We start from the raw sequence: 12,781 nt of genomic DNA, 5'->3' as shown, positions 1-12,781 counted from the left end.
GGAACAAACGACAATCCTTCTGGAAAATGTTCTGGCGGACAGAGTGAAACAAAAAATAGAGCTTTTTGGAAATGCAGTTTGTTTACAGAAGGCGCAATGAAGGCTACAAGACAAAGAACGGACCTAAACCAACCAGTTAAGCATGGTGGAGGATGCATAGATGCTGTCGGGCGCTGGCTTTGCTGCATCTGGTAGCTGGAGGGCCTTAGACCGTCATCAATGAGATTTTAGAGGGCGAAATGTCCTACCAGTGTCAAAAAATTGGTCTGAGTCAGTCACGGGTTCGTCCCAGCAAGACAAAGACCCAAGCACACATCGCAAATCATGCACGCAGGATGGTTTGAAAAGGAAAAAGGACTGTTTTAGAAATGGACAGCATGAAGTCCTGATCTCAATCTGATTGAAAATCTTTGGTAATCCGAGCCCTGAATCGCCATCCTAGCTGAAATCTGCCATTGGGGAAAAGAAACCTGCAAACGTTCAAGAGCTTGAACAATTTGCAAAGAAAGAGTGGGAGAAAATACCAGCTGAGAAGTGCAAGAAGCTTATAGATGGCTACAAGAAACATTTTGGGGCTGTCATCACTGCCAACGGGTGTGCAACCAAATATTAAAGAGGGGTGCCATTATTGCTGCACATGCTGTTTCTTCTGTTTCCTCTTGGAAATTACAATATGTAAGTTGAAAAAACAATTTTCTTTGTTAAATTACATTGGACCTCCTTAAAAGATCCTGATGATATAAATTTGGTACATTACTATTTATTTCTGAAGATATTGTAGAGGTTATGCAAAAAATGAAGGGGTGCCAATAATGGTGAGCAGGACTGTACATAACAGCAACATGCAGGGCTAAATTAAAGCTCCAAACCATTAGTCAGTTATACATATAAAGATAGTGAATGAGATGACAACACTGGACTCGGGGTTAGTTTTTGTATTCTGAAATACTCAAGGCTGCTGTGGTCCTAACACTGGGCACCTGACTTTATATGTAGGAAGGCAAGCATACGACCACAATGCACCTGGGTGAGCTGAGGTGTTGTGGGTTTATTTTTTGTTTTGTTTTTAAACAGAGCATGAGAGGCATGCAGGAACCGGATTGATTGATTGGTTTGTTTGTTTGTTTGTTTGTTTGTTTGTTTGTTTGTTTGTTTGTTTGTTTGTTTGCTTGCTTGCTTGCTTGCTTGCTTGCTTGCTTGCTTATAGGGGGCGGCAGTAGCTCAGTGTGTAGGGACTTTGCTTGGGAACCGGAGGGTCGTCGGTTCAAGTCCCACAGACCACAAAATGTGGAGTGTGGACTGGTAGCTTGAGGGGTGCCAGTTTCACCTCCTGTGCACTGCAGAGAAAACGCGGCAGCCCCATCACTCCACCATCTCTCCCCTTTCCACATGTGCATGAAGTGTGCATTTCAGCCTGTGTATGTATGAAAAAAACTATTTCCCCCTAGGGGATCAATAAAGTATATCTTCTTCTTCTTCTTAAATACAATACTCATCTCAAACAAGTCTGCTACATTCCCACAAACTGAAGTGAATGGAAACAACAAATGGTTGCTCAAACAGTAGAAAAAAAGAACACTGGATTTGTTGTCAACGGGTTAAAACATGCAGTATGGTTCTTTATGTTCCACCATATCCCACTGATTTACCTGGCTGTCAGTGCCCATGTCAGTGGGTGCATACTGGTCACTAATGCTGACAAACTTCTGCTCGATGGGCTCCAGTAGGTCTAGGGCCGGTTTGACCTCTTTCTCAGGGTCGTTTGTCTCCACCGTGGTGCTGGCGATGGCGACGTATTTTCCCTGTGCTGCCACGTTGTGAGCAAAGGACATCATACAAACGTAGATGTCTGGAAATAGAAATACTTAAATTAATGTCTGACTGTAACAAGTTAAAACATCATGTAATGTTATTTGTCTATTTGGTTGTTAATAGGTACATTTAATCTGGTTCAGCTTGCAGTCTATGAATTGTCATTGCTTGTTTAAAGCAGAGGTGTGACAGGATTTCACATATATTTCAAACAAACCAAGGACATGTATTTATCATTATGTAACACAGGGTTGTATAACAAAATAAAAGTTTTCAGTCCTTCATGCTAAACACATAAAAAAACAGATAAAAACAAAATGATTAGAAACACTTTTCTGCACCTGAAGTTAAAAATTAAGGGAATTAAAACATTATGCAGAGGTTGTTGTACTTCTTTTGGACACAACATTAAGATAAAAGGTATTAAGTCAATTCTTAACTTGCCTTTGCAATTGTTCTCATCTGACATCTACATTGAGCTCACATAAGAACACTATCTTTTCGTGCTTCAAAATGTATTTAATATAATAAAGAACTGAAATACTACAAAGTCTAAGTCTTCTGTTCACTTCCTGTGTGCGCTCACCATGCTTCCTGTTGACCTGATTCTGGGGGATGATGATCTGGCAAGAGTTGATGTCACCGGTGTTGGCGATGGGGTGACTCAAGATGCAGATGACTCTGATCACCTGACCCACTTTGGTGGCACGATCCATAGCGTAGCTGGGATCACAGATCAGCTGCTTGCACCTGGCGATCTGTGGTGGGCAAACACAGCCAAAGGTCAGAGGTCAAATGAAAATATAATAATGGGCAACTGTGAAAAAAATGTTTTTTCATCATTAGGCCAAATATGTGTAGGACCAAACCAGGAAATGAGATTAATGGGTTTGTATTGACAGTTCCATGTCAGTACATCTGCCTTTAAGTCAAAGGTCGTCCTGTTTTTGTATAGTCCAATCACATACAATGTCTCCATTGGCTTTACAGGCCACTCAAACAACAGATGTTTAACATAGGAGTCCAACACAATTGAAAACAAAATGCTCACCTCTCCCTCAGACTTGACCCCCACCACCTTCCCATTCTCCACCACGATCTCCTCTATGGGCTTGTTCAACATATACGTCCCACCATAGATGGCACTCAGCCTGGAAAAGAACCACAATGTGAGATATTACTTCCTATTAAAGCGGTACTCCACCCTAGAACGTTTTTCTGGAGCTGTAAACTAAATTATATGACTGTACTATGATGAAACAATAATGCTGGTGTGACAATTGACATTATTACCACATTTATGAAACTTCATGGGTTAAAAAAGGGTCACGGCTCTATTGTTTTATATCACCCTGAACCTTGTAAATCCAATGCTGAGATAGTCGACAGTTTGGGGCGAAAAAACAAAACGCCCTCTAATCAGAGGAGGGACTGCGCACTTCCCTCAGCCTCCACTTTGAGTAAGAGTCTGCTGAAACCACTGTGCTCATTTTCCAATGTATACTGATCGAGATGCATTCTACGCATCTACTTAGTAATTTTCTATTTTGGCGCAGTGGTTCGGACTTGTGCTTTAGTAGCACCGGACAACAATGTTTATCTTGATAACACACTAACAGTCCTGCCACAGACACACACACAGACGTGTCTAACAAAGAGTTATCCTCTGTGAGCCCTTAGCTTAGCTACAACACAGCCGCTAACCCAGATACAACACAGGTACCAAGGAATAAAATATTAATAATGTAACTAAAGAAAATATTTAACACTGAATCGACACGTTGGCTGCTGATATGGTTAACAGGGGATTTTTTTTTTTTTTTTAATCATCCTTTCAGCACTTTCACTCACAAGGTTCATTTTCCAGGCACAGACCTTCATCACAGGGGACAGTTTGACAGACTCTAGCAGGGAAAGCACAGGTATAACTAATAACAATAACTCTGTTCGATTTAAATTCCCAGTACGCCGCATCAGTGAGCCAGGACATTTTGGCAGCAGACATTTTTAACTCACTTGACAGAGCCATCATTAATGTTATTAGTAACACCTGTGCTTTACCTGCTATTACAAGTTAAAGTGTCTGCTGTGAGAAAAAGTACATTTCAGTATGTGGGTAGGTGTTGACAGGACCTTCTGTGTAAAGTCAAAAGATATACTAATCATGCAAAGGTTATCATTGAATTTTGAGATCTCTTTGGTGGAGAATCATGCTTTAAAGCTTTGAATTACAGTTTCCATAATGCTTAAAAAAAAGATACAAAGTATGCTGAATTAGCCAGTAGTTCCTGTTTGCAGTGCAGCCATGGATATACACTATCACTGGATTACTTTGAGACTGAAGATCTGGAACACAGTACATATCTCTGTTGTGTACATACTCTAACTATTGTGCTATTTTAATTCTGTCTAATATTGTTTTTTTGCAGTGTCAGTATTTAATTGTTGCATCGGCTTGCCGCCTATTTCTGTGAAATGAGAGTTGGTTCTCAATTGATCAGGTTAAATAAAGGTATAATACTAGATAAGGAGGTAGAGTGTTTCTAGTATTAACATTAAAACACTGTATTAACAAGAAGCAATAATGATGCAGAGGAACACAAACTGGAACTTGTAGTTCCTTGTTTAGTTAAGCATTAATTACTGGAATCTTTTTGTTGTAAGAACTTCATGTAATTTTCAGAAGTTGCTTCAAGCAGTTCAAAGTCTTTGTTCAAACAATATTGACTTGGCAAATTAAAAAATAAGTACACTGTATGCTGCAGCACACAGATATAATAGTGATATTATATAGCCCCTACCTGGCAAACCCTTGTGGCAGCTCTCCCAGGCCGTACAGGGGGTAGAGGTACGGGCTTTTGCCATATCTGGCCAGAGACTCGCTGTAGAGCTTTATCCTGTTTATTGTTTCAATGCAAGGTTTATCCAGGTAACTGAGGAGAGAGGAGGAGGCCATTTAAAACAAGGCTGGGGGACATGGTATCACAGTAGCATGGGATTCCATTTTTTTAATCAAACAACTAGAAACACCACTGACTCATCTGTGCGATAGAGGGCGAGGGAGTGGCCAGTGAAGTCCATGACCTCCTGGCCCAGGCTGAACTTTTTGAATATGTCCCTCATTACTGTCTTCTGGGGGTCAACGTCCTCCATGGTTTTAGGGTCATTCTCGTCAAAGTTGGAGATGAACATCAGGAACTTTCTGAAGCGCCGTTTCTCAAACAGCCCCATCAGACCTTTAGGAGAGCAAGAATTTGGACTTTGAGCAGACTCGAGAGCGAGTGAAAAGCTTTACAACAGCAATACTACATGCAACCAGCAGCTGAGAGTGCTCGGGGCCAGACAACATTAGACTAAAAAGAAAGGAAAATATTTCTTTTCAGTGGAGCCATAGAAAGACACAAATGCAGCAAACATTTCCTCTGCGGGTTCAAGCTGCATCCCACAATAACTTACTAGATGCCAGGGCCTCGGTCTCAGTAGAGGGGACTTTATGGATTTTGCCCCCTTTGTACACAAAGCTGCCCTCAATCACTTTGAAGTCCAGGTAGCGTGTCACTTGTGTGATCAGCAGCATGCGGACCAGCTGACCTGAGAGAAGCAGATGCAAACATCAGAATTAGTTTAAGTGTTACGTCTTAAAGATGGTTTAACTTATTTAACATCGTTAAATACAACTGTGACACTCCCTTGCTGTCGATTCAAAGACTAATAAAATTTGGTTGACACTTTGCAGGCTCTCTGCACTTACAGGTCAGAAGTCACACCCTAAAGTAGCATGTGAGGTGAGTGATTTAAGCATACCATTGGCCATGAGGAATTTCGGGATGAGGTCCACGTTCCAATCCCGGCCTTTTCCCATTGACTCAGGAGGTTTGCCGGGAAGGTTGAAGCGCTTGTAGAGCTGTAGGGAGACACAGAAACAGACTTGACTCACAAGCTGCAGCCAACAACTTACTGTAGAGCAAGGTAACCATTAAAAGGGGAACTACACTAGTTTTACACATCAAAATGTTCACGGGTATTGAGGAGCACTACTGTATATGTAAAAAAAAAAAAGATCCATAAAGGCCTTAAGTGTGTTCAGAGAGAGCTGTGTGAAGTCTGATCCATGTCCTCAAGCGGTTGGAGCTATGCTAAATCAGTGGAGTGTTCTTTTGAAACTGGGCTAACTTCAGGGTGAATCAGGAGTATTTTCAGGAAAGACTATTACACATAAAGGTTTGAATACTTTTTCAGAACAAGGCTGAATGAATCTACTATTCTGCACATATTTTAAATTGATTTCTTTTGAAGTACAAGAGACCTGGGAAAATAAAACTGGCATGTTGGTCCTTTGGATAGCAGACAGTGTAGAGCACTGGAATGGTTAAACCATTTCCTTATTACAGCTTTATCTGTCCTCATACAACAGCCTTAAGATAAAGTAAATATTTAGATGTTTGTTTATCACAGTTCCAGGTGCAATTCTTGATTTCTCATGTCTACATTTCAAACAAAGTCGAGCTAGCCGGGTCACAGGTCAACTTACATCTTCAAGAGGCGTGATGGAGGCACTCTCAGCTCCGTAGTAGGCATTGCGGTCCATGTGCAGAACCTTCTTCCCCTTCACGGACATGATGCCTGATAAAATGCATTCCTGTGGGGAGAAAACATTTACCCAATTTAGACCAAGATTAACATGAAGCTAAAAAATCCACAGACATTTCATCATTCCCCAACGTACACATAATCGACAGTGTATGTTTTGCTCCTGTGCTTCAGCACAGTAAACCCATCTGTTATACCATCAGAGAGGACGCAGGCTGTGTTGCCACCATTTTCATATAAATGGACAAATGTGGTGCCTGTCCGGCATGGCTGTGGCCTTTCATGCTCTGATCTGTTGGGATAAACAGTTTTGGCTGCATGCTGGACCAGTTGGAACTCAGTGCAAAAGCTCTACTGCAGACTGTCATTTCTGTATATCAGAAATCAACACATATGGATTATTACATGATCAGAGATTTTGTTTTCATTGACTATATCGTTATATACTGGGATATTTTTGATTGTTTTTTTCTTTACCTTGACTCATCTAAGGTGTTGTGGTAAGCAGAATCTAATCAAGACCTGGTTATTTGGAAACCAGAAAACTAACCAAACAAGCAAACCAGCAATTTCCATGGAGATGCCTTAATTACAAGAACTTCTTCCACTACCAGGTTTTGCAGAAGTTCCAGGTAAACCATGGTGGTAAAGCATGAAGACAAACATCCTGTTTGAGGTTACACACTGGACAAAACTATGTGCACATGGAACACACAGCAGGACATGGAAACACATTAATCCACCTAAAGTTATCTGATTATGCTTTCCATGTTGCCTACCACAGATATTGGTAAACCAGTGGCTGTAAAGGCTGTGAAGCTCAGGAGAATTGTAGTGGTTGTTGTGGCCCTATACCCACGGAGAAGGTTTCACAGACCGGATCTAGCCATGAGTACTGAAAACGTTTCATTTCTCTGTCCTTCACATAATGTTGCCAGAGACAAACAACAGTTTGAAAAATGACTGGTTACCTTTAAATGGCTTTAAAGTAAGACATTAGTATGACTGCATCCTCGGTTTTCCACTCTGGGTGGAAATGTGCATGTTTGCCAGGGTGTGGATTCCCACAGACCAAAAGCCTCAATACAATTCCAGCAGTGGGTTAATAGATGCAGTGAAATACTGTGTGCGTCATGTGACTGTGTGGACTTTACTCTGAAACAAGCCTTACTACTGAATGACAGCTTACACTCCAGCTGTACATGGTACAGCTGTTTTCTCACATGACAAAAACCAACAAAGCTGGGGTTGGGCCCATGTAGAAATGTAGCGGCACCACAATCAGGACAACTAAGTAACACACCAAGTGTCTGTTCCTTCTAAAGTTTAGATAAATCAAACCAGTTGAAGTGCTATATTTAAAATACTTTCACAGCTTTAAGTTGTTGTCAGACAGCCCTTTCTGAAAGGAAACGGAAGCAGTTCTATCTCTCTTTTCAATGGCAGCACACAAAAACATTTTACCTTGCAGAACATGGGAGTTGTTGGTTAGGCACTGGCTCAATCGGTTAGTTTTTGTGTGACTTGCTGTTTTAAAATTAAAATGTATTTCTTCAACAATCGAGTAGGAAATAGTTGTAAATTAATTTAACATCAATTGACTATTCAATTAAATGACAAATAATTACTATTAATGTGTTACTCATGGCCTCCACCCAGTTACAGTCCCTAATAGATTGTATCCAAGACTTTATTGGACCCATCTCATACAGTGGAACATGCAAAGAACCTGTACATGCTTTTTAATCATGTGTATGCGTCACGGGTGCGTTGTGTTCATTTCAAAACAAATAACACAAACAAAGATGCAAACGCGTAGTTAAAAGCGTTTATATGTCGAGCCTAAGACTGTTATGGAATAGTCTATAGCTGCCTTGCTCTGTAACTTTTCATCAGTCTCCAGGACAGAAGGACAAATGAAAATGAATCCAATTTTAAATAAATGCTATGCTTTTAGCTATAAACCTTCACTTTAGTGATTGTCTGCACTTGTTTACTGAACATGTGGTCAACCCAAATGTACCTAAACCTTTAGTCTCCCTCTTCACAACCTCAGTGACATATGTACTTGTCTACATCCTCCAGCATTTAAACCAGCGTCTGCATAGGTGCTCTCCCAAAATAACACATGCCGCAGTGAAATCTGATCATGTCTATTTGTAAAAGTCTGGGACTCATCTACTGTATGATCTCGCATTGCCATTGAGTTGAAGGACATACAGTCGGTTCTGATGTGCCACTGTCACTCCTTTCAGGTAACATGTAACTGAAGCCGACCTGCTGCCGCTTACATAAATACAGGCTTTGACACAGAGCCGGAGGCAGCCTAGTCATCACTACCTCTGCCAGATAGTAGTGGCCATGCTGACAGAGAGGAAAACACACTGATCCAGCGTACAGTCAGGCAGAAAATTAAGCCAGTAGAAAAAAATCTGGACCCGAGGCAAAGTCCCAGTTCAATTTTTAACAGGTGAGACCTGTAAAAATCAGAGCGAGGGTGAGAGGCAGCAAAGTCCAACAGAGAAGAGCTGGATCGGTCTCTGCGGCTCAGAAAGATCCAATCACATGACAAGCATCGCAATCAAAGCATGGCGAGCTTTGATTTTACTAGACTGAAAATTTACAACACGCTTTCAAGTCACAAGAATCTGTTGGGCTTTAATCCACTGGGATCAAAGGATCAACAGAGCTGAGAAATTACATGAAATCACCACTCTGGTTTTCTCAGAGAAACAATTATAAGATGAAAATAATAAATCAATGAATGGCTCAGTGGTCATGTATCAAGAAAAAGTGTAGCACATTCTGTTTCCAGATTCTCTGATGTGAGGATTTGCTGCTTTACTCTGTTTTACATGATTGTAAGCAGTAGTAAAAGAGTATCTTTTGGCTGTTGGATGAATAAAGAGACATTTGAAGACACTGTGATGGACATGTTCCATCATTTCCTTATGTTTTCTAAAGAAAACAATTAGTACAATCAATGACTGCATCTTTATACTGTACTTTACAGTAGAAACTACTGTACGGCACATTTTCCTTCACTGCATTCCTCTCTTAGTGACACAGCAAGTTCTACATTAAAGACATGTGATGAGCTTATGCAGTTAGACAGGAATGTGCTGGCTTCACATGAATCTTGATTTATATGACTATAGTAAAGACTGTTTGATCATCACTTGATTGGCAATGCCTGAAACTCCTAGACGCGCTGACTTTCCTTACACATATCTTGAGTGATGGCCAGCATTGTATTTGTATTTCCCCTCCTTTAACACCACTTCCTCTTTTGATGGGCACAAGGATAGCAGCAACTGTACACTTGTTACTGAACATTTGAAAAGTAATCTACCACTGTGAAATGAACTAGCAATTTCACTTATGTATATTATATATATTTTAAAAATATTATTATGGACTAATCTGCCAATTATTTTGTTGATTGTTTGAAAAAACTGTCCAAATCCCAAATATATGCAATTGACTATCACATAAGATAAAAGAAGTTTGTGTGTTTTTATGTTTTAAACCAGAAGGGAACAATGGACGACCGAGGCAAAGAAGTGCTCAGTGTGTGTGGGGGCAGCGTCGGGCGACCAGCCCTGCAGACACCCAGAGAGGAGCAGCAGCAGAGTTACAAAAAATAAATAATAATAAATATCACACAAACAAAACACTTGATTGTTAAATAATCTTTCCTTTGTTTTGAATAGAGAACCTGTCCTTTTGGAGGAATATTATTCCATTGTACTAACAATAGCTCTTCCTTGGGTAAGTGCAAGATGTGTCCATCACTAACAGTTATCCCTCAGCTACTGGTGATTTTGCACCATACACTGCTGATGTGGTGACTGGTGTAAAACTGCAGTCTCTGTATATTCCTGAACACACGACCTCCTCAACCACTGAACTGCCGCCCTATCCGTCACTCTCATCTTCAGGCAAGCTGCTTACTCGGGATCACCAAGTGTATCGTAATGTGAACCAGACTGCATTTAGGTACAGTTTGATATCTTGTGCCAAGCCACTCCCCTCATGTGTCATTAGTAGTGGACAGATGGGGAGGCCCATCCCCCAACCACTTAAACCATAAAAAATGCCAAGAAGACTACAACAAAGAATCAACTAATCATGTCCATTCTAGATGTACAGTAGCAGGATGTATCATTTCAAATATATATGGATTAAAGACTTATTAGAATCCAGTGAAATCTGCTACAACAGTAGACATGGCAGTGTTAGTGTGTAGCATAAAAGGGGACACTCTCAGATATACAAAAGTGAACTCACTGATTTGCATAACGGAACTAAAATCATGTGAAACTACATTGTGCTGCGGCCTGCAGGGCTTTTTAGGCTGCCTGGCAGTGTGTCCAGCTCCGAGTTAACTGAGCTTACACAGTACTTACAGTTTACTTTCGGTTCCTCAGTCGTGGTGGAACCACACCCAAATGTGAGCTAGTTTAACACTCTGCCCACTAAAATGTAACCAACCCCGTGTCTGCTTGGCTGCATTAGCCTGCGCCTGCTCTGAGCCTGCAGCAAAACACTTTCTACCTCAGTGGTTGCGGTCAGAAGGAAATAACAACTTACAGAAACTTAACAAGGCTGTGTTGAGGCAGATATGGGCAGCTTTACTGTGTAATAAAGGTATCCAGGTTGAGGGCAGTCCAGAAACTGTAATGAATGTGGGCTTAGGGGTTGACAGGAAGCTGCCCATCAGCCTGCATTAGTCCTGGAGTCAGCACGGTATTTCCTTGTCCCGCTTCAGCCAAATAAAACTGACAGCAAGTCAGGATTCTGTCCATCAGGCCATGGTCAATGCTGACAAAGTTAATTTCCGGGTAAACAAACCCTACACATACGAGAATAGCTCATAAACTGCCACCTCACATTATGCTGCTTCAGCTTTATGGCTTTTTAGTAGGCAAGTTAAAGGGACGCCAGAAGTTCAACTTCAAGTTACAACCTACTGCAAAAGTTTCTGACTGAAGTTGCACCGTTCAAAGTCATCCAGTTATTTCGGATAAGCAGTTGGCCCCTTTTCACCAAGTGTCTTCTGGTTGGGTTTCGTTAACTTTGGGACAGTTGGATTTATAAAGACTGTAGAGGACTTCAGTCTGTGAGTCCACCGCACGGACAGCGCAGAGCGGAAACTTTAGATAGCTTCAGTTAGCGAAGTTAGCTACCACTTTCATCAGATATGTTAAGTAGCTAACGTTACCGTAGCTAAAACTGTAGTAAAACTAAGAAACTCAACAGCTGAGTTAACGAAAGATTATTCGGCGAAGCTGACACGTCGTTATTCTGTTGTTAGCAAGCTAATTACTTAGCTTAACTTAGGTCCGCTAACGTTAGCAGACTTATTATCCGCGTATAATCTTATCTTTACTGAGAAAAGCTGCCCGAACTGGCGCCCAACTTCCAAATAGCCGGTTAAGTAACTGGGATAGCTACATCCAGAGTCGACAGGTACTTACTAACCACGGCGACAGACTGAGTTTATCTTGTGTAACAGTTGGGTATCGTTAATCTTTCCAGGCTTTGGTAGCAGTGGCAGATAGCATAGCGTTAACAGCTAGCTACTTTGCTCACAGTTTCCATTAACTAACAGGTAGTCGCTCAATCTCGGTTAGCGGCTAAGCTAGCTACTTAGCGCTAGCCCTGCTGATTAGGCCCAGTTAGCTCAAAGACAGACTGTCAAGTGCTAACAGGTTGCAAATCATTTCCACGCTGTACAGCGCGTCGTTTGATTCTTTCTCACCGTCAGTCCGGTGCCCAGAACGATAACGTCGTATTCTTCATTCATTTTTCCAAACGTTTAGTCCTGTGCTCCTGAATATCGTGAAAGAAGAAAATGGAGATCTGCGGGGCTGGAAATGAGAAGGGGCTGCGGTTCAGCGTCAGGCGCCTCGGGGGGCGTGGCTTCTCGACTGTCAATCACTTGGAAGAAGCGGCACAAAGGGAAACCTGAGAGGAAATGGTCTTACTATTATATGAAGCAAACATGGCTGCCAAAACACCGAGAGAGGCCAGGAAGTGCCAATTGACATGTTATAATAAATACATCTTTTTCTCACTTCAGTTCCTGTATAAGCTTCCTACTGTATTGTATTCAGGACAGACATTAGACCTTGCATTGAATGATTTAATAGCTCTAACCCTAGGCTTCTGAAAAATGGTGTTTTCACCTAACCATATAGCCCATAACCGCAAGTAGTATTATAAGTAATTTGTTGTTGAATATTCATTACTCTTACATTGTGAGTGCTCCATACAGTTTCTTAACTCACACCCTGCATGTTGAATCAGTGGTCACTCCCATTCAATAAAATTGTACCTATTATAGCAGGAACTAACGGGGTCATCCCTATGTTCC

The 12,781-nt window shown here is 41.3% G+C and overlaps 1 protein-coding gene across 1 annotated transcript in view; it reads right to left on the bottom strand.

Moving 5' to 3' along the window:
* gdi2 (GDP dissociation inhibitor 2) overlaps positions 1-12,326 on the bottom strand; it is a 13,450-nt gene extending 1,124 nt beyond the window's left edge. Inside the window, exons 1-9 of the mRNA XM_035675237.1 lie at positions 12,167-12,326; positions 6,344-6,451; positions 5,617-5,716; positions 5,269-5,403; positions 4,850-5,048; positions 4,614-4,745; positions 2,864-2,963; positions 2,399-2,570; positions 1,650-1,849 (exon numbers count right to left, since the gene is read on the bottom strand). Of these exons, the coding sequence (XP_035531130.1) occupies positions 1,650-1,849; positions 2,399-2,570; positions 2,864-2,963; positions 4,614-4,745; positions 4,850-5,048; positions 5,269-5,403; positions 5,617-5,716; positions 6,344-6,451; positions 12,167-12,211 (1,191 nt within the window). The 5' untranslated portion in view covers positions 12,212-12,326. The remainder of the gene's footprint in view (positions 1-1,649; positions 1,850-2,398; positions 2,571-2,863; positions 2,964-4,613; positions 4,746-4,849; positions 5,049-5,268; positions 5,404-5,616; positions 5,717-6,343; positions 6,452-12,166) is intronic.
* Between the last annotated feature and the right edge of the window lie 455 nt (positions 12,327-12,781).

This window comes from Morone saxatilis, unplaced genomic scaffold (genome assembly GCF_004916995.1).
Source record: "Morone saxatilis isolate NCDOM2014 unplaced genomic scaffold, NCSU_SB_2.0 Contig10, whole genome shotgun sequence".
Taxonomy (NCBI): Eukaryota; Metazoa; Chordata; class Actinopteri; family Moronidae; genus Morone; species Morone saxatilis.
The sequence above is the reverse complement of the archived record's forward strand: the minus strand, read 5'-3'. Positions and strand labels throughout refer to the sequence as shown.